This window comes from Penicillium odoratum (assembly GCF_028828045.1).
Source record: "Penicillium odoratum strain IBT 22623 chromosome Unknown utg000004l_segment0_segment0, whole genome shotgun sequence".
Taxonomy (NCBI): Eukaryota; Fungi; Ascomycota; class Eurotiomycetes; order Eurotiales; family Aspergillaceae; genus Penicillium; species Penicillium odoratum.
In genome coordinates, this window is record NW_026643146.1 from 2,282,908 (window position 1) to 2,303,940 (window position 21,033).

The 21,033-nt window shown below is 32.2% G+C and overlaps 3 protein-coding genes across 3 annotated transcripts; 1 reads left to right on the forward strand and 2 right to left on the reverse strand.

The window, feature by feature from the left end:
- Positions 1-16,928: 16,928 nt before the first annotated feature.
- On the reverse strand, positions 16,929-18,001 carry rps1 (40S ribosomal protein eS1; the record flags this gene model as incomplete). The annotated part of the gene is made up of 5 exons (XM_057139054.1): positions 16,929-17,072; positions 17,122-17,623; positions 17,718-17,743; positions 17,815-17,899; positions 17,988-18,001. 5 exons carry the CDS (start codon positions 17,999-18,001, stop codon positions 16,929-16,931), a joined length of 771 nt encoding a protein of 256 aa, XP_056997261.1.
- A 780-nt stretch (positions 18,002-18,781) lies between these two features.
- Positions 18,782-19,302, forward strand: N7520_005121 (transcription elongation factor 1 family protein; the record flags this gene model as incomplete). Its single annotated transcript, XM_057139055.1, has 4 exons — positions 18,782-18,784; positions 18,845-18,886; positions 18,938-19,076; positions 19,130-19,302. 4 exons carry the CDS (start codon positions 18,782-18,784, stop codon positions 19,300-19,302), a joined length of 357 nt encoding a protein of 118 aa, XP_056997262.1.
- Positions 19,303-19,636: 334 nt separating this feature from the next.
- On the reverse strand, positions 19,637-20,568 carry N7520_005122 (uracil phosphoribosyltransferase; the record flags this gene model as incomplete). Its single annotated transcript, XM_057139056.1, has 4 exons — positions 19,637-19,688; positions 19,742-19,913; positions 19,975-20,333; positions 20,399-20,568. Coding segments are annotated over 4 exons (753 nt in total), but the record flags the coding sequence as incomplete, so codon positions are not given.
- Between the last annotated feature and the right edge of the window lie 465 nt (positions 20,569-21,033).

Genomic DNA, 21,033 nt, shown 5'->3' on the forward strand with positions numbered 1-21,033 from the left:
CTAATTTACTAGTAGGGTACTATATAAGATAGCTAGAATAACTATAATATAAAATAGTGATAATACTAATTATATAAAGTAGGCTATTTTAGTAGATAGATAGGATAGTAAAAAGAAGATAAAAATAAGTTATAGGATAGTAGAGAAAATAGAAGAGAAGATAAATTAGATAAATAATATAAATACTCAAACTTTAGTATATCTCTTCCCTATATATACTTAGCCCCTTCTTCTTTATTTATACCCTATTAATATACTTAGATTACTTATAGCTTACTTTTTTATAGAAACCTACCCCTATTTATACACTACTAATACTAGTAGAAGTAGAGAAGAAGTAATTAACAATATATAGGTCTAAGTTATCCCTATAAAAATCTCCTATAGTATTTAATTATATTATCTCTCTATCTTTAAGTAATATAGTAGCCCCTAGGCGTCTAAAGAGCCTAGTGGGTTAGTAGAACTTTAGTTTCTAGAGGCCTATAGATGCTCTTAGGAATATATATATAGCTATTTATATAGCTATAGTAGCTATAGTATAATATATTTCTAGTAGATAGTAGAACTAGTTAAGTAGATAAGTAGTTAGTATCAAGATAGCTACTTTTAGTATATATTCTAGTCTAATAAGCTAAGATATCTATATATCTAGTAGATAATTAAAACTAAGGATTTTAGTATAGAGTATAGTAAATACTACAACGCCTCTTCTCCTTACCGCAGCAAAGGCCACCCTACGTGAGCAAACGATAGAGGTATGGACACGTGAGTGGAAAACCTCCGCCCACGGAGAATACGTCCGAGACCTCTTTCCGAAACCCACGAAAGCAGTATTTCAGCTCCACGAGCCACTCCGCAGACCCACCAGCGCAGCACTTATCCAGATGCAAGCAGGTAAGCTGGCCCTACCAGCATATCTGTCAACCATCTCCGCCTGGCGGGACGAAAGGGTAGCTCGGGCACTCGAGAACGGGGTGCCGGACCTAGACCCTTCGGCCTGCCACCACTGCGAGCGTGGTAAGATGGACACGAAGCACGTGTTACTGACCTGCCCCCGCTTTGCCACGCTCCGCGCCGAAATTCTCGGTATCGATCGTCCACCTGGCATATGGACGTCCTGGCTCACAAAGCCAGAGCGTGCACCCAAAGCAGCTTCCCTTATGCTGGCCACTCGCCTACTCGGCCAGTTCCGCCACCTACCGGAAACGTATCACACCACAGTCGCTGCAGCCGCGTAAGCGATACACACATTCCTTGGAGTGCCCACGGGCCTCCAGAAACCACTGATCCAACCCTCCTTGGCGTTTTATGCGCCTAGGGGCTACTGCGTTATTCGAAGACGGAGGGTTAACGCGATCGAACACCATGGGAGATGCCTGCGGGGACGGCTCGGACCAGCGCTGCTGATAATTCTCTACTCTTTCGCTTCTGCCAGCGTTGGCGGTATGTGAGTATGCGTAAGTCTGAACTGCGTGTCGTAAGCGAATCGAGCGCGATGAAGGGGTGCAAGCGAAGGAGAGAGGTTAGACGTACGTGGAGAAGGGGCGTGCCGAGGTTTTGGTGTTTGCACTGTTTGGCTGTTTTGGTCTTGGCGGACCTGTTTATCTGATTTGTCTTCCCTCCTGTTTTCCCCTACTCCCCCACAACCTTATTTTACCCCCAATCCGCCTACCAAATAGCCCTACTTTGCATGATTAGCGTTATTACCACTTTGTGATATAGTTGTTCCGGCTATCTTATAGTGCCCTACTGGCAAATCGGGCCAAAAGCCTGACAGATCCATGAATGAATACAAAAAAAAAAAAAAAAAAAAAAAAACTAGCCCTTAGCAGACCCTGAGCCTTTAGAGGGCCGCCTATAGATAGCCCTTATTAGTCGATATCCATATAAAGAAAGTTAAGGTTTCCTAATTTCGATTTATAATATTACTTGGTTATCCTAATAGAATACTATTTTTAAATACTTTCTATTTCTATCTTACATCTCTACTTATTTCCCTCTTGATATTAAGAAATTTGAAGGAATTAAGTAGTATTATAGTAAAATACTCTTAATGAAACTGATAATATTTATTATCAGTCTGTTAATATGAAGAAGAGGTTGGTGATTTTAATAATCACAAAATCTATAAGTTAAAGTCATAGAAATTTATCTTTATATATGGATTATACAATATATTTCCTATATAAACCTAGTTATACTCTCTTTAAATTTTAATTTCAAAAGCTATTATTTATAATTGAAAGTTAAATAGAAAGATATAATAGTAATAATTAGTTTATATTTTACTAGTAATTATTAAAAATTATATATACTATAATAGCAAAGTATTTGAAGGTATAATTAATAAATGATTTTATAGACAATTTTATAGATAATTTCACGTGGATTTTAAAGAAATGTTATAACCATCTTTTTTAAGGGTATATTAGTAAGATTACTAATTCAAGAGCGATCTACATCTTTTAAGGTTTTTTCAAGACTAGCTTTTACTAGCCTATAAATTCTAGTTATCTAGTTAACAAGAAAAGAAGATAATAGAAGAAGTGAATTATATTATAATAGATCATACTATGATTACTACTCTTGGAATAATTGAATATAACTAATTGACTTTATATATTTGAAACTACAGAATCTATATATCTACTCCTATTCCTATTGAATTTCCCTTTTACTCTTATTATCGCTCTTACCAATAATATCCAAAATATCTGAATTCGTACATATCTAGTTTTTATCTATTTATAATAGTAATCTGGTATTTAGTCTAGATATTTTTCACTTTTTTTATAAATAAGCTATCGTTTATTTTTTATATCTCTAAAAGCTAGTAATCCTTTAGTATTATTTTAAACCCTAATTTTCTTCTCAGTCTCCTTATCTCTAAATTTTTTTTATATTAGTATATTAGCGCTAATTAATTAATAGTATTTATTCTATTCAATTATATATTAAAGTATTTAACAATAGAATTTACAATGTTATAGCTAGAAATAGATTTTAGTAAGATAAAAAATATTAATTAGGTTAATAGTTAGTCAGCTGAATACTAGGTATCCTTTCATTAAGTTATAGATATTAGAACTAGAAAGCTAAGAGTACAATATGAGAAACATTATTAAATCTTGGTTTTTTTAAGAATGTTGATCTAAATAACCATTCTTATTAGTATTTAGTTGGAGTAATTTATAAAAAAGGGATAATATTAAAGGACTCTTAATAAATATAGTCAGCTTTTCAAACTATTTTATAATTCAGAATCTACTAATTATTACTAATATCTTGCTATACTATCTATTTAGATATAGAATACTCTAAATAAAATAACTATTTCTATAGAGGAAATATAAGATTAAAAGCTTTTATATGTCTTCATCTTTTTATATCTTTTTTTAATCTATTAAATATCTACAATTTATAAGATTGTTTCATTGTTTCATTTATCTAGCTTATTTTGATATTATTATAGATTCTTTCTAAAGTTATAATATATTTCTGACTATAATAATACTTCATTTGAGAATGGTAATATTTTGTTTTTCAATTCTAGAAATAAAGCTCTTGATTATCTTCAATTATTAGATCTCTCTGTTTTAATAGGCTTATATAGCTATGATTAGCTATTTTCTTAACTTTCAATTATCATCTCAATCTTATAATAATATCAATCCAAATAAAATAGTCTTAGAGACTTTTTTAATAATATAAGATTATAGATGAAATCCTTATAGTTACTATAAATAATATATTAAATAATGAAGTATAGTTATAAGTATTCGAGAGTCATCATAGTTGTTAGAGCTAGATCATGGCTCTATGATTATTTAGCTTCCTTATATTATCTATTTTATCTAATTTAGCTTGAATAATTTTCGTAGAAAAATAAAGGTAATCCTAAAAAGTAATACTATATAGATAAATAACTAGATTATTATATTAAAATCCTTTATATAGGATGATAGAAGTTAGAAATTACTAATACACTACATAGGATATATAATCAAACCCTATCTTTTGATCTTTATCCATCTTTCATATATCAAAGCCTATTTTTCTACCTTTAGTATTATTAATTTCTGTAGAAATAAATATCTTCCTAGCTTTCTAAGAAACTAAGAGTTAACTATTTTTATAAAAATTTGTTTATAGCCTAATGAATCTGAAACTAGCTAGTTCTTTAGAATTAATGATATTTTTATATCCCCTTTATATCTATTAATCTAATTTTTCTCTTATAACTTTGATTGAAAATCCTACTATCTATATTAATACTAGTTTATAATAATAGGGATATTTCCATAATCTTTAGATTAAAGAATTAAAGCATATTCTGATCTAGAATATATAGACTTAATAAAAATTAGCTTTTCTTATACTTACTTGAACATACTAAGTAACTTTGAATAATTTTTCCTAAGTTCTGCTCTGAATGTAACTAGGATTGTTTTATATTAATAAAAGGGTATTACTATCTAATCTGATATAAATCTATAATAAGCTATTATATATTTAGAAGCTTTAATTTAGAAGCTATATTAGGAAAAGATAAGTTTTATCTAATCTTTTTTAGTTAAAAAAGCTAATATCTTCTCTTTAGATTATATAGATATTAGAGTAAAAAGGATTTTTAACTCAATATATAATATCTACTAGTATTAATATAGTTACCTAAAGATAAGTATAATTAAAAATCTTATACTCTATATTTATATAATCTTATTCAAGATAGAAGAGATAGAGCTTACTTTTATCTAATCTTTAGATATCCATAAAGAGGGTAGAAAGGGTAAGATTTAGATATAAAAGAGTAATATTTATAAAATTAGTAATAATTAAAAGAGTAAGAGTGAGGGTATAAGAGAAAGAGTACAAGAGAGAGTAGGGGGTAAAAGAGAAAAAGAGGGATTTTATCTGAAGAAAGTTCGGATAAAAGTACAGATCATAGGTTTTTACCTATATATCATACCTAGACTTTAGCATGGGCCGGTCCATATAATAAGAGGACCAAAAATGCGGCCTACGACAGTAATATATATATATTATATATATTATATAATAGTAATGTTTTTAATAGATTTCAAAATAATTCTATAAAGATCCAATGTCCATAGGCCAGAAAATTGTGTCTAAAGCCTAGCCTATGCTGAAGTCTAATCGTACCTTATAATTATCTAAAGAAGCGCCCTAATTAGCTAATTAGCTTTTACATCATTAATTAGGTATTTTTGGTTATTATTTATTATGATTTATCTATTATATTTCATCAGATTAATAAGAGTCACTAACTTCTATAAGAATTATTAACTCCTACAATTTTAGGTAATAAGGGTTTTATATAGACTATAATATATACTCTCTATTAGATATTAGGCTTAATACTATATCTATAAATTTAGGATAATAGATGTTACTTCTATACTAGATCCTTAATAAGGATATCTATAGATATCTATAAAATATCCTTAAATCCTTATGAATATCTATATAAGTATAACTTATACTTAATTATCTACTTAGGGGTAGTTATATATCTCTTATATAGCTTATTAATTTATTTTTTAAAATAAAAGATATACTAGGTCAGTCCTAATTATACTTCTACCCTTATTTATCCTATTTCGTAATAAAATATTAAGAAATATATTCATTTTAACTAATATTAATTAATTTTATTATTACTTACAGTATTTATCTTATTTTTAAAGTTTTTAGGAGAGAAACTTAATTTTTATTATTCTACTTTACTTTACTATATAAATATATATTTACTTAAGCTAGAATATAGTATCTTTTCGCTAAACTAAGTATATATAATTAAAATAGCTATTTCCTAGTTATATTTAACTAAAATAGCTTTTAATCAATAGTCTAAGCCTATGTTTAAAGTATATTAAACTTTTAAATATATTCTCTTATAAATTATTAGTCAGAAGTTCTAATATTTTTAATAGTAGATTTAATAATTATAGTAGTAAGATTAAGGATAGGCTATACTATAATCTATTAAAATCCATCAGAAATCTATAATTATCTATTAAATTTATTGATTACTTAGATCTAAGATTTTAGAGATCTATAATTTTTATAGAAATAACTAACTTCTAATTTTTTAGGCTATAAGAGTTAGACCTCGCCATGACCCGTGGGTGACCCGCAACGGGTGACCCGCGACCCTCCAATTTGCGGGTGACGGGTCCTGACCTCCTACCCGCGGGTCGGTTCTAGTATTATACTCACCCGTAAAGGGTCACCCTCGGGTTACCCGCGGGTGAGCAAACAAGTCAAACAATATCTTATGCACTTTTTTTTGTATGTAATTGTAATTTATGTATATGACTCATCAATTTTATCTATCCTAATTAGGAAATGTTAAGAAAAGTTATGCAGAAACGGGTGGGTGAGGGTGAGTGCGGGTGAGCCATAAGCAACCCTCTGCGGGTAAGGGTCGGGTGAGGGTCCCTAAGGTTGGACCCGACCCTCACGCGGGTCGGGTGGAGGGTCTTGACCTTGGACCCGTTTGAGGGTCATGGCGAGGTCTAATAAGAGTATTACTGAACTCTACTACTAATCAATATATAGTAGTCTAAGGATATCTAAGGATATCTATATAGATATCTGTAATATATCTATAATTATTATTAAATATCCATGTCAATAATTAGTAATAGCTAACTATCACTATTGAAAATAAGAGATATACTAAAAATACCCCTATAACTTATATACTATAGCTTATTTACTATAACATTAATATTTTTAGCTTATCCTATATACATATATATATATCTCTCTCTCTCTTATATAGTAACTAAGTATATCTTACTTATAAGTATCTTAGTCTAATTACTCCATTAATTTAAATCTAGGTCTAAATCCTAATCTTCTTTATTTAGATAATATATTTAAGCTTATTAGTAGCTAAACTCTATCAATTTCTATATTCTAGATTTGGTCTTTAATTATATCTCTCTTATTTATATATATTAGTCTCTCTCTTTAGTAGTACTAGATTCTCTATTCTTTTAAGCCTAATAATAAGATAGATAAATTTTATAAGTAGTTTATAAATTAGTAGCTAAATACTAAATCTAGATTAATATCTAATATACAGGGCTCTATTTATCAGTAATTAGTGATTTTGGCCTAGATCTACTTATAGAGAAAGATATTATTATATCCGAAGGGCCTTTTTATGGTAACCTTATATATAGTATAATCAACCTTATATAGACTATAATATCTCTAAAAGACTATATTATTCGCAATTCCCCCTACTATTAGTAGTAGTATAGGGCTAACTATATACTAATTATTATATGATTTGATATCTATACCTCTCTAATTAAGATTAAAGAACGCTAAGACTAGTAGGCTATAGATTAGGAAGCCGAGTATAAGGCCCTTAAGAGATATATTATAGAGGAAGAGTAGAGTATATTAAGTCCTAGCTAGATACTCGATATAGCTAAGAAAGTAGATAAAGCTATAAAATAGATAATAGATATAGTAGTCATAGTATCTACAGATACTATACTAGTATAGAAAATCTATCTTAGATACTTATATCCTCTATATATACCTACGCTTACCCTACTAAAGTAGTAAATGTATTAGATATACTATATATGGTAATAGACCTATAATAAGAATAATTTTAAAGCTTTTTAGTAGCTAAGATATTAGCTTAGCTAAGAAAATAAGAAGATAGGCTAGTAGGCCTATAAAGAGAGAGTTAAAGGAGTAACTATATCTTTTAATAGATTCTAGTAGTTAGTAAAGTAGGTAAGATCCTAGAGAGTACCCTAATCTTATATACCCCTATACTCTATATGAGTAAATATAAATTTACTATAATAGATAAGAAAATGGTATACTTTTATATAATATTTTTCCTACTAGCCCCTACTACTAATTTCTCTAATATTAATAGATAGATATATCTAAAGGCCATCCTAATACTATCTATTATCTCTCTTATAGAAGTTAAATATACTATCTATAGAGAATTCTTATATAATACCCTTAGTCTATCTAATATACTAAATACTATATAGAAGTATAGATTAGATATACTAGGGTTCGCTATCTTTATTATAGTAATCTTTAATATCTAACCCTAAGCTATTATCTATAGGCTTTTAGAGATAGCCTACCTATTATAATATAAAAACTAGATAACCTAGATTATACTAATTTAGATATATAATAGCTAATCTTACTAATAGAAACCCTTAGAAAGATACTTAAAGTAATTATTACTATATTTTTTATATATAGATTATAGTATAGTTAGAATTAAATTTCAGTCCTACTTTATCTAGCTCTTTATAATTTGTAAGCTATTTTAAGAAGAATACTATATAAATAAACTAATTACTACTAGGGTCTTATGAAGGTTTTTTTCTATTACTAATTTCATATCTTTTCTAAAACTTAGATCTAATTAATAATATCTATATAGCTATATTAGGCTACAGCTAGATACTAATAATAGGATATGTTCATAGTATCTATATCTTTGTATAGAGTATATCTTTTTCTTATAACTATTAGCTACTTATTAGACTATATACAATTACTAAGATATAGATAAAATACTATATATCTAGGTTCTCACTTTTAAAATATAGTCTAATTTACTTCTAGAAATAGGGTTAAGATATACTATCCCTATATAGTATCTAACTATAGTAGATATCTACTCTTATAGACTCTATTATAATTCAGGATAATAAAATTAAGCTAGTAGTATCTTTTTATTATCTTAGGATTATTCCTAATAAAAATCTTATAGCCTATAATTATTTACTCTACTACTATGAATAAGCTATAGTATTAATAGTAGCTCTCTACTCTATTATTAATATAACCAAGGAGATTATAATACTCTATCCATATTATATATAGACTACTATACTCATTTTATAAATTAGCTTTAGCTACTCTATATAGTATTTATAAAAGATATACTAAGCTAAAATTATTAAAAATAAGCTTAACTGTACTCTTAAATCTATATAGTAACAAGCCTCTTACTATATTATTAGTATATTTTATATAATATCTTAGGCTATCTTATAAATCTTTCTCTATATCCTACTAATACTATTTATAATCTAATAGTTATTAGAACTTATATATCTATATATCTATATCTATCTACTGAATAATATCATTAATAGGGTAATATTATAGCTATACTACTTTAGCTAAGATATATACTATAATCTTAGGCTAATCTAGAAACATATGATAACTCTACTATAATATCTTAAGAAGTATCTTTAAGACTATAGGATTAATATATTTAGTCTTGAACTAATTAAACTATATATAGTAGTCTTATAGTAGTAGCTACTTAAAGGATAAATTATAATAAATAAAGAGAAAGTAAGTATATACTATAATAAGATTCTAAGTACTATTAGGCCCTATAGGCTAAATACTACTATTATCTATACTAATAGAGATAAGCTAGATATAGATATAGAGACTACTACTTTTATCTCTATAGGAAAAGAGATGGTAGTATTATACCCTATAGATATAATCTATATATTAGAACTCTATAAAATTAAACTTATATTTCATTATTATAATATAGAGATTAACTTCCAATATATATATAAGTAGTCTATAATATAACCTATGAATAGATAGATAAAGTTAACCTATAACCCAAATCTATAAAACCTATAGATTAGTTAAGTTAATCTATAATCTACCCTATATAGATTATAAGTTTAGGTATAAATTATCTATATTAGCGTATCTTTATATAAAATTCTAATACTATATCTAAATAGGATAGATAAATTTAATTATTTATAGAATTAATTACTATTATTTATACATATTTTAGTTGTACTTTTCGATTTCTAGTTATTTAATTATTAGTATTATAAATTTAAAAGATCTTAGTTATATTTTAAATTTTTAAGTCTAGTAATAAGATTATTTTTAGGATTTAATAATATATTTTAAGTAGATTATAACTATTAAAAAGAGTTTAGATAGGAAATAGTTATATAGGGTAGAAATTTATATATTTTATATAAAGTACTTTCAAGTATATTCTCTAGAAGATTAGATAAACTTCTTTTCTTTATCTAAATTAGCTTAATTTTAACTTTTTTATTATTAAATCTATTATTAATTTCTATAGAAACTATAGACATTAGGAGTACTTTTATATACTCTCTCTATCTTAGACTTTATTATTTAATAGTATAATTTATTATTTAGTAGTAGACTTTATTATTTAGTAATAGACTTTATTAGCTATTTCTATAATAATTAGTAATACTTTTATAGCCTAAAAAATTAAGAGATTAACTATTTCTATAGAAATTATTAACCCTTAAGACCTTTAGTAATCTTTAAACTTAATAGGTTTTTTATAGGTTTCTATAGATCCTCATAGATTTCTTATAGATTATCTAATAATCTATAAATTCTATCTAATAGGAACTATACTTTATTAGTTAAGTTATAATAGATTAATATATATTTAGTTTTTTACTATATAGTATAGTTAATCCTCCTATTTATTATTAGATTCTCTTATTTATAGTATTGAAAAATTCCTTATAAATATCTTTAGCTCTTATATTCTTCTAAACTATCTACTATCTCTTTTTAGGCTCTATATATCCTAACTCTAATACTCTAATACTAATAGTTTTTGAATAATTATTGAATTACTAATTATATATTATCTATAATAATAGATAATATAGTTGATAATAATAAATATATAAAAGACTATCTAGTCATATAGCTAATTAAATATCTTAATCCTCTAAGTTCTATATATTATATATATAATCTAGTTAACCTTAAATAAGTCTTTTAAGAAGCTAAAAATAATATTATTAAATGAAGAGATTAAACTAAAATAGTCTAATAAATAAATATATTTATTTTCAGCTAAATAATTTAGCTTAATCTAGTAAATTGTAGATATTTTAAAAAAGATTAGTTCTCTATCTCTATAAAACTTCTAAGTTTATCTCATAAAAAAGTCTAAGATCTAAGATCTTATAGTCTTTATTAATATAAGTCTATAATATTAGAAGATATTTATAGCTCTCCAAACTAATAAATCTTAATTAATTCCTTTTTAAGATATCTAACTCTAATAAAAACTTAATCTTTATAATACGTAATCATATTAAAAGACTAACTATTCTATAACTAACATTATATAGATTATCAATAACTATAGTTTAAACTTGATTAAGAAGAGTAATAATAGATTAAATATCTTCTTCTTATTATAAAGCTTTTCTTTAACTTTACTATTATAGTATTAAACATTAAAGACATTACTATTTATAATATCTATAGTATTTATAATAAGCCTTTCTTTTTCTTAATAAAGCTAAAAGTAAATTAAAGAATAAAGATATTATCTAGAAGAAATATATACTCTAGGCTTTTTAGATTACTAAATAGAGGCTCTTAAATAATTATAATAATTAAATAGATATTACTATATAATTTATAATAATTATAGTATAATACTTTATCTATTAAAGTTAGATTAATAAGATAAAGGTAACTATATTAATTATTATTATAGAGTTCTAAAATAAGAGTTTTATTCATATAAAGATATTATATTATAATTTAGATAGTATAGTCTTATAAAATACTATTAAAAAAAGATCTTAGATAATAATTATAAAAATCTTAAGATTATCTATATATCTTAGAACTAGCTCTAGAAAAAGTTTTAAAGTCTAAAGATAATAAGACTATAAGATACTTTATATATATGATTAAGAGTTAGAAGCCTAAAATATTCTAAAAAGACTATAAATATAAAAATTATTTAATAATATTTATAATATCTACTACTATTATTATAGTTAATTAAAGTTAAATACTATCTAAGGATTAATATATTTTATTAATTTACTACTAACTATAATATTACATAGAAAAGATAGAGATTATCAAAAAGTATCTCTCTATTAAAAAAGCTATACTATTAGATTAAGCTTAGAAATTAATACTCTATCTTGAAACTCTTAAGCTAATTGATAATATTAAAAAAGAGGATCAATAGCCTAATATAGAGAATATATAATAGATAAGAAGCTATAGAAATAGTTTAGATAATAAGAAGAATAATAATTAAAGTAAATAAATATAGTATAAATAATTGAAGAAATAATTATCTAAATCTCTTTATAATAATGATAATAATCTTTTATAAATACTAATAGATAAGAGTATATAGGGATAGTATCCCTAGCAAAGCTTAGGCTAATATATATTATAAGAAATCGCTAAGCTATTAGAGTATATATAATAGATATAGTAGATCTATATTAATTAGCTATCCAAGTTAGAGTAGTAGGTAATAAATAGATTAACTAGATAGCTGAAGAAATAATAGGATCTACTATAACTATAGCTATATCTATTACTATACTACTACTCCTAACTATAGCTAAGGCTATATTATATAAGTATAAATAGAAGTATAGATATTTAAGTAGATAATCTCTACCTATAGCGAGTATATCTAATATCTCTTTCCTAAGCCTATAAAAGTAGAAATATAGCTCTATAGGCCCTTCTATAGACCTAGTAGCGCTATACTTATCTAGATATAAGCTAGTAGGCTAGCCCTATCTATATATATAGCTATTAACTATCTCTATATAGTAGGATAAAAGGGTATCTTGGATACTTAAGAATAGAGTACTAGATCTAGACTTTTAGCCTATTATTACTATAAGTATAGTATGATAGATAAAGAGTATATATTACTAATTTATCCTTACTTTACTATACTCTATACTAATATCCTTAGTATTAACTATCTACTAGATATATAGATATTCTAGCTTACTAGGCTAGAATATATACTAAAAGCTACAATCCTTATATTAGCTACTCGCCTATCTAGCTAGTTCTACCATCTATAAGAGATATACTATATTATAGTCTATTCCGTAGCTATAGAAGCGGCTATATATTCTTTAGAGTATCTGATATAGGCCTCTAGAAATTAAAGATCTAATTAACCCCTTAAGCGCTTTTAGGCGCTTAAGAGTAACTATATCATTTGAAGATAGAGGGATATTGTATGATTAAGTACTATAGGAGATATTTATAGGGATGGCTTAGATCTATACTATAGTTAGATTTCTTCTCTCTTACTTCTACTAGTGTTAGTAGTATATAAGTAAGGGTAAGCTATAAACTGCGAAAGTGTTATAGGCGTGTTAATAGGTATAAGTAAAGAAGAGGGGGTTAAGTATATATTAAGAAGAGGCGTACTGAGGTTTTAGTATTTATACTATTTATCTTCCTACCCCCCTTCTCTCCCCCCTCCCTATAATCTTATTTAACCTACCCCTACCCTCTCTACCCTATCTATCTACTAAAATAGCCTATAGCTACTCTAATTTAGTATTATTACTACTTAGTATTATATTATTCTAGCTATCTTATAGTACCCTACTAGTAAATTAGGATAAAAGCCTAATAGATCTATAAATAAATATAAAAAAAACTATTAAATAGAAGCTCTTAAAATATTATACTATAACTAATTATAAATTATATAGTAATATCTGTATATTTATAAGGATTCTTTATCTATGAAAGAAACTTTAATAATTTGTATCATTAAACTAATAAGATAAAATATTTTAGAACTAGTCTTAGAATAAGCTTAAAAATCTAAAAATAATAAGATTATAAAATATTTTATCTATAGGATTAAAAATTAACAGCTTAAAGTATTCTAAAAGGATTATAAATATAAACTTCTTTTTCTCATAAAGATAATATAGAATATTCTTTTAATCCTAACTAATAGTATAGATATTAAATAATTATTTAATTATATTTATAATATCTACTACTATTATGATAGTTAATTAGTAAATACTATCTAAGGATTAATATTTTATTAATTTATCACTAACTTTGATATTAAATAGAAAAAGATAGAGATTATTAAGAAATATCTTTTTATCAGAGAAGCTATAATATTAGATTAAGCTTTAATACAAATATCTTATCTTAGCTAATTAATAATAATAATAAAAAAGATAAAGAGCTTAATATAGAGAATATATAATAGATAGAGAGCTATAATAATAATCAAAATAAATAACTATAATATAGATAATTAAGAAAATATTTATCTAAATCTCTTTATAATAATAATAATCACTAGGAATACTAATAGATAAAGATATATAGGGATAGTTAAGGTAAATTTCGACGTAATCTAGATTATCTAATAGATTTTAGATTCATTTAAGATAGTTAATATTATATAGAGATAATAAAATTATATTTATTAGATTAAAATCTTCAAAATTTATAATTATACTGTAACTATATAAAAAATATATAGGAAACTATATAAATTATATATACTTAAAAGAGTTATAAGGCTAGATATATTTAGCCTATTTAATATCTACTAGATATCCTTAAATATATAGAGGATATTAGGTAGTATACTATTTCTATAATTTATAGAGAGGATATATAGATATCTATAGATATTATTACTATAGTCTAGTTTTATATATAAAAATATATCTCTTAGTAGTAAAAGTATATATATTATTTTATGGTATTTAATAGCTAGAATACTAAAGATATAGTATATTTTTTATTTATTATATATAATAGGTATCTCTACTCTAATAGGCCCAATAGGCTTAGATAGGCCGACCAAAGCCCACGCGGGCCGGCCTAATAGGCTATCTAATAGGCCTATCCAATAGGCTTGCTAAAGTCTAGTACCAATACACCCATTAGATCTTGCCAAAGACGGATTACGGATTATAGCCGGGGTAAAGCGTCTTACAAGACGAAACTGGTTGGTAGGCTGTGCCGTAACCCGCAGAAACCCGCACCCGAACCCGCCCCATCCTCCCTATGGGTCGGGTTTATGGGTTACCCAATGGGTCGTCAAACAGGACAAACATAGAAATTTATGTATAAAACTGTACATAAAAGTGGTTTATTACATAAAAAATTGGATTTATCCATCCTTTTTAGGTATAGTGTTAAAAAATTATGCAAAGATGGGCTAGCGTGGGTAACCCGCACCCGAACCCGCAACCCGCATGGGGCGGGTTGCGGGTTGACTTGACCAACCCATGGGTTTTGCGGGTTCGGGTTGCGGGTTGACTTTACCTACCCATTTGCGGGTTATGGCACAGACTACTGGTTGGGTTCGGGTTCTTCTGGAGATAGGGCAAAAAAGCATGCGTCAGAGAGACAAAGCTGGAAAAGTTGATCTTTACTTCCTCGTGGAACAACGTCAGATTAAGCTTATCCAGATCCACCAGATCGTAAGGGGTTTGCACCCCCGCATTAAGCACGATGGAATCAATGCCTGGTGATTCCTTCATCACCCTGTTACAAACCCCGTCAGTATGTAGAAGGCCCCTCGTGAGAGCACATACCTTGTGACGAAGTCCGGGATCTGGGCCAGCTCTGCAATGTCGAACCGCTCGCCTTTCGCGCGTGTAGCCCCGACATTCTGCACGGACTGATCCAGACGATCCTGCCGCCGATCCACAACGGTGACTTTAGCCCCCTATTCCACCAAATAGGCCGCGAGGGCCCTGCCGATTCCAGCTGTCGCGCCAATGATCAGGAAGTGTTTGTATGGGAATGTCATTCTCTAAGAAAGCCCGAGACTTAGCTTCACATACCAATGTCCACCAGAGGGCATAAATCCCTATCAAGGTGTGGACTTCGGTCTTATTTCGGTCTTATACTTCGTAGTCCGAGGAAATGGAACTTATCTCTATATGCATGTAGTCGCTGCCTCCACAACATTGCAAAAGTCACTGACAGGTATATGTGAGTCTTCCACTCTGAATAGTCCAATAAAATGGATGACCTTTGCATGCTACCGCCCATTGATACTATTTTAGCTTTTATGAATATCATTAGATTCAGGACAAAACCCGATGCCCGAGTGAATTGGTCGTGTCACCGAGTATTTAAAGTACCCCAGTCAGGCTCTGTGTCAAGATTGAGTAGCGCGAGAGGACGACTGTTATTGTGATTCCGAATCTATCTGCCATCGGGTACGATCATTGATGAACCTGCATATGTCAGACGGGTTTCAGGAGCTTTTAGAATTCCGTCCTGAGAGATAAATGTTCGGGTGCAGGGAAGGACAACAGTCCTATGTGAACAAAGCGAACGTTGCTTTTGGCCACGGGTTTTGAGAATGGATGGTTTGACACCTGGCAATGCAGCAGCCATTTGCCACGGTAAGCGCTGTTGCGGAGAGTGGGATGCTGAAAGGAGTGACGAGCTGACCCGAGAGGATCGAGCCGGTTGAATGATTTAACATCAACTTATTAAAGTGCACAAAAGGCGCTCATGGCTATAAGTTCTCACGCAGGACTCTCTGGCGATTAAGTTCATTACTGACCCACTATGTTTCCTATGTTAGCAGAGAAATGTCCTAAAGTAACGTTTATTTTATCAAGATTCCGATATGAAATTCAGGTCTAGAAGTTGTATAAATGTCCTATCCTGAAGAATGAATACTAATAAAAATCAATAAGAGCCTCAGCTTGAATTTAGCCCTATAGGAGGGCTATATAGCGGGGGTCCAGAGTTATCTATATCCCATAATAGTGATTAGTTCCCACTATTAGTGGGTCATACGATGATGGATACATATACGATACATAGAACGTGAAAGTCCATGGCAAGGTAGTTAAGTCCCGCTGGGGGAGGGTATCAGGCCGCTGATTTATGCGTTTCACTAGCTACAGGGTAAAATCCGAGGCTCCACACCAGTGATGTATATTTGCCATACATGTCATGAACTTTTTTGTTATCCTATTGATCGGGAGACAATAATTGCCATGGTTGACCAGTATTTGACATCACTTCAAAATGAAAACCCCTTAAACAGTCTGAAGGACAGTCTCCTTGAACTCCCGCTCCACCTTCTGGCCCTTGTCGTCAGTCGCGGACTCGCCGTGGAGAGCCAAGAGGGCACCCAGGTCGAACTTGGGGGACTTGAGCAGCTTGACCTTGCGGATGTGGACCTAGAGAAAGTCAGAAAAAAAAATCAATTGATGGAGGGAGAAAACATACATTCTGCAGAGGGTAGATGCCCTGGGTGGACTTCTCGATCTCACGTCCAATAACCTCAGGAATGAGCTTGTGGGTGAGCTGAGACAGAGTGCAGCTGGAAGCCTCACGCTGCATGATCTCAGTCATCTTCTTGCGGATGGCACGGATTTGAGACGAGCGGGCGTAAGTGGTCTTCTTGATCTGGTTGGGGCGTCTCTTGGTGAAGGCGATGGCGAACAAGCGGATAAGGTAGTCGTCAGTGGTCTTCACGGTGATGTTGGCCTCAATCAGAGACTGCCACTTGCGGACCAGGGAGCGCAGCTTGTCGGTGGTGAAGTCCAGACCGTGGAAGTTGGTCAGGCAATTCTTGCCCTGGATCTCATCCACACGGAGCTTGACCTTGCGGAAAGCGTGGTCCTCATCGTTCTGCAGGTCAGCGAGGGAGACCTCGAAGATACGGCCCTTCAGGGAGTCGTTGGCGTTCTTCAGACCGCTGGTGCGGTTGACAAGAGTCTTGCCAACACTTTTGATTCCGTTAGCACACGATTTTCAGGCTAAGTTACCAATGAAGGATTGGAAAGGGTGAAAAAAGTGGGAGAGGGGGTGGGTAATCCTACTCGCGGGTCTGGAAGGTAGAGGGGGCCTGGCAACGAGAGAGATAGTCAGTTAACGTAGTCCTCGCAAGATACACATGTTGATGTCCAGTAAGCTCACCTTCACGGAGTACTCATCCTTGCGGGTGAAGGGGTCGACGGTGCGCTTCTTGATACCCTTCTTACCCTTTGAAAGGCGCTTGTTCCTGGTGACGAGGTGAGTTAGTGGATAGGTTTCCCGAGACAAGATGTCCAATGAAGCGATAGAGAGGAAGCGGTGATAGCAAGACTTACTTGCCAACAGCCATGATTGCGAGTCGGGTCTATCTGTGTGTTGTTGGAAGACAGACAAAGGTATCGCACCACGGCGCTCAGAAAGTTTCGAGAGTCTCGCTGCAACGGGTCTGAGGGTTGAAATCGAAAACCCACAAAAAACTCGGCTAAGCGAGCTTACCGGGCCCTACCTGTGGCTGACTCAGCCACTCAATCAGTCTCATGTGACACACAGACAAATTTATTTTCTCTGCAGAATTATGATTGGTTGGATTCGCTGCTTACGTACTTCCATGTAGATTTCTTAATGATATCATGAAGGCCAGTTTTACTGCATCGGGTGTATAGCCATGGGGGTTTGACTATATATGACTGGAGTCACTCATGTAATTCATATGCATTCACTTCACATGATCCTGATGTTGATCAGTTCAGTCACTCAGAGTTAGACATACCTAGAGAGGTCAGAGGTAGATTAAGAAGCAGGGGTAAACCGTGAAAATTAACATATTATTAGACTTAAAGAACGAGGGATGGTTAGTAGATAAATAGTTAATGTCGTTCAGAAGCACTTATATGTACTATCCTATGTATATGCAGGACTTTTGTTAGTATGAATGGTTAGTTTAGTGTTGATCACATAATATTCTTTTTTTGTCTTTTTTGCAGCCCAAGAAGTGCCCGCTCCACTGCTACTTTGCGACTCTCCTTCTCCGCACGAGCTAACCCGTCATTAACATTGATTTCTTGAACATCAAGCTTCTGTCTCCCCTCCCCCCTCCCCTCCCCCCGGTTCTTGAAACTCATCGTGGAGCATGGTAATTTAATCTCTGTCGCGACTTTGGAGTCTTACCAGAATACTAATCGACTTCTACTAGGGCAAGCGCAAGTCCTCCTCCAAACCCCAAGGGCCCAAGAAGGTAAGGAGAGATTGAAAGTAAGACCAAATTGAGTCTAAATCTTCTCTATAGCGGGAACCCCTTTCAACCACTTTCGCCTGTCTGTTTTGCAATCATGAGAATTCGGTCATCGTTAAGCTAGATAAGAAACTTGGCCTCGGCGACCTGTCCTGCAAAGTTTGTGGCCAGAAGTTCCAAACTGGTATCAATTGTCTGTCTTTTCCCGGTCGCATAGCCCGAGACTCCTTTCTTACACTCTTACAGACCTCTCCGCCGCCGTTGATGTCTATTCGGACTGGGTAGACGCGTGTGACGCGGTTGCCAAGGACACCGCGAACCAATATGACGGGGCAGTCAGCTCGCAGGTAGCTACTCGCAAACAGGGCCCTCCAGCCGGCGTGGCACCAGGAGACGGCTTCGAGGAAGAGGACTATTGATTCTGCTGTTATGGGGCGAATTGGCGCATGGGAAACGGTATTGATTTTGATGACCTCATCTGTACACATTTAGGCGCATCCTTGTGATAAATTCATCTTTGCTTCACTCTTCGAATATGATCTCCCTTCTCTGACCAAATAGAGACAAGATCAGATACTGAGCTAGAGTTGGCCGGGGTCTTGAACCGCCGAGAATCCTTTATCGTCGGGGTATGATGTATTCTAATACATCCTTTTGACGACTATGTACTCTACTATAAGGATAACATGATGGACCAAGAATAGCTTCAAACCATAGGCTACTACCTTATGTCGTGATTGGCGAAGATGGCAACTACAGTGTATAGTACCGGTCACCGAAATCTCCCAATCCAGGAATGATGTACCTGCGAACAAATTAGTATGACCTCAGAGTCCGAAAATGACTGGAGCTTCGTACTTTTTATCATCCAGTCCTTGATCGATAAAGGCTGTGACAACCCGAAGTTTGGGGAATCTCTCAGCAAACTCCGCTACACCGGAAGGGCTTGCGATCAAGTTGAGGAACAAGATTCGGTGCTCAGGGACACCTTTCTGCTTCAGGACCTCTACCGCCAATGTCGCGGATCCTCCTGTAGGGTATCAGTATGGCTGTGAAAGCCTCCAGGTTGTCAAGAGGGAATTGCCACTTACCAGTTGCAAACATAGGATCCAGGAGTAGGACCCATCGATCTGCAATATCGGCTGGCAACTTATCATAGAAGAGCTTCGGCATGCATGTTTCTTCATCTCTCTGGATTAAAATCTTGCCGATACGAACAGAGCGGCAACAATCCCGTAACCCTTGCTCCATGGCCTCTCCAGCTCTCATGATCGACACGCCGCATATCTTCCCCTCGAACTTCACCCCCAGGTAGGCCCGTCCGACTGGAGTGGTTACTGATTGCTCCACTACGGGCAAGTGGTTCAGACCTTCTTCAACCAGCAGCCGAATGATGCGGTTGGAGTAGAAAATGAAATCTGCCCGGCTAGTCCGTTTATCCCGAATCATCCTACGAATTTGTTAGATATTCCTACACGTGAAAGAAGCTCCCAGCAGAGGAGAGGGATGTCTCACGTCAGTAGAGCGATCAATTGGGGTGTTTGGGACAGCACATGAACATTCTCATACGAGACTTCTTTAGAGACGGTTGCTGTGGGCTTCTCACCGTCTGGTCGATAGAGAGGGCCAACGCCTTGAGCGGGCGACGGAATAGGTTCCTTGCTAGCCATGAGGGAAGAACGGACCTGTAAAGATTGCTCTGTCAGGGATACTCGGGGGTGGACACACGACCTTCTCAAGGAGCTAAATAGTAAAAAAGCGGGGAGAGGGGATTTTCTCTTATCGTAGGCTATCGGACAAAAATGACCCGCACCTGTCTTTATCAGTGCCGCTGAATAAGCCCCGGTACTTGACATACAGGACTTCAGGAATCGAGAATTCAGCTGAGCTATACATGCGTCTTCCGCGGTCTAGCCGATCCCATCATTTACATTGGGAGATTCTCCGATCCAAGATCAGTCTTTCCATCATCGTATTTTACCCCACCTTTGTGTAACTACTCTCCGCTCTTTGATACTCCTAACTCGGCCGCCTGCGGCATACCTTGTTCTTGTTCACCCGCAGACGCCCTCTAGCTCCATTGAAACTACCCGAAGGGCCTTCAAACTTACATCTACGGGTCCATTTATTTTCTTACACGCTACTTGATG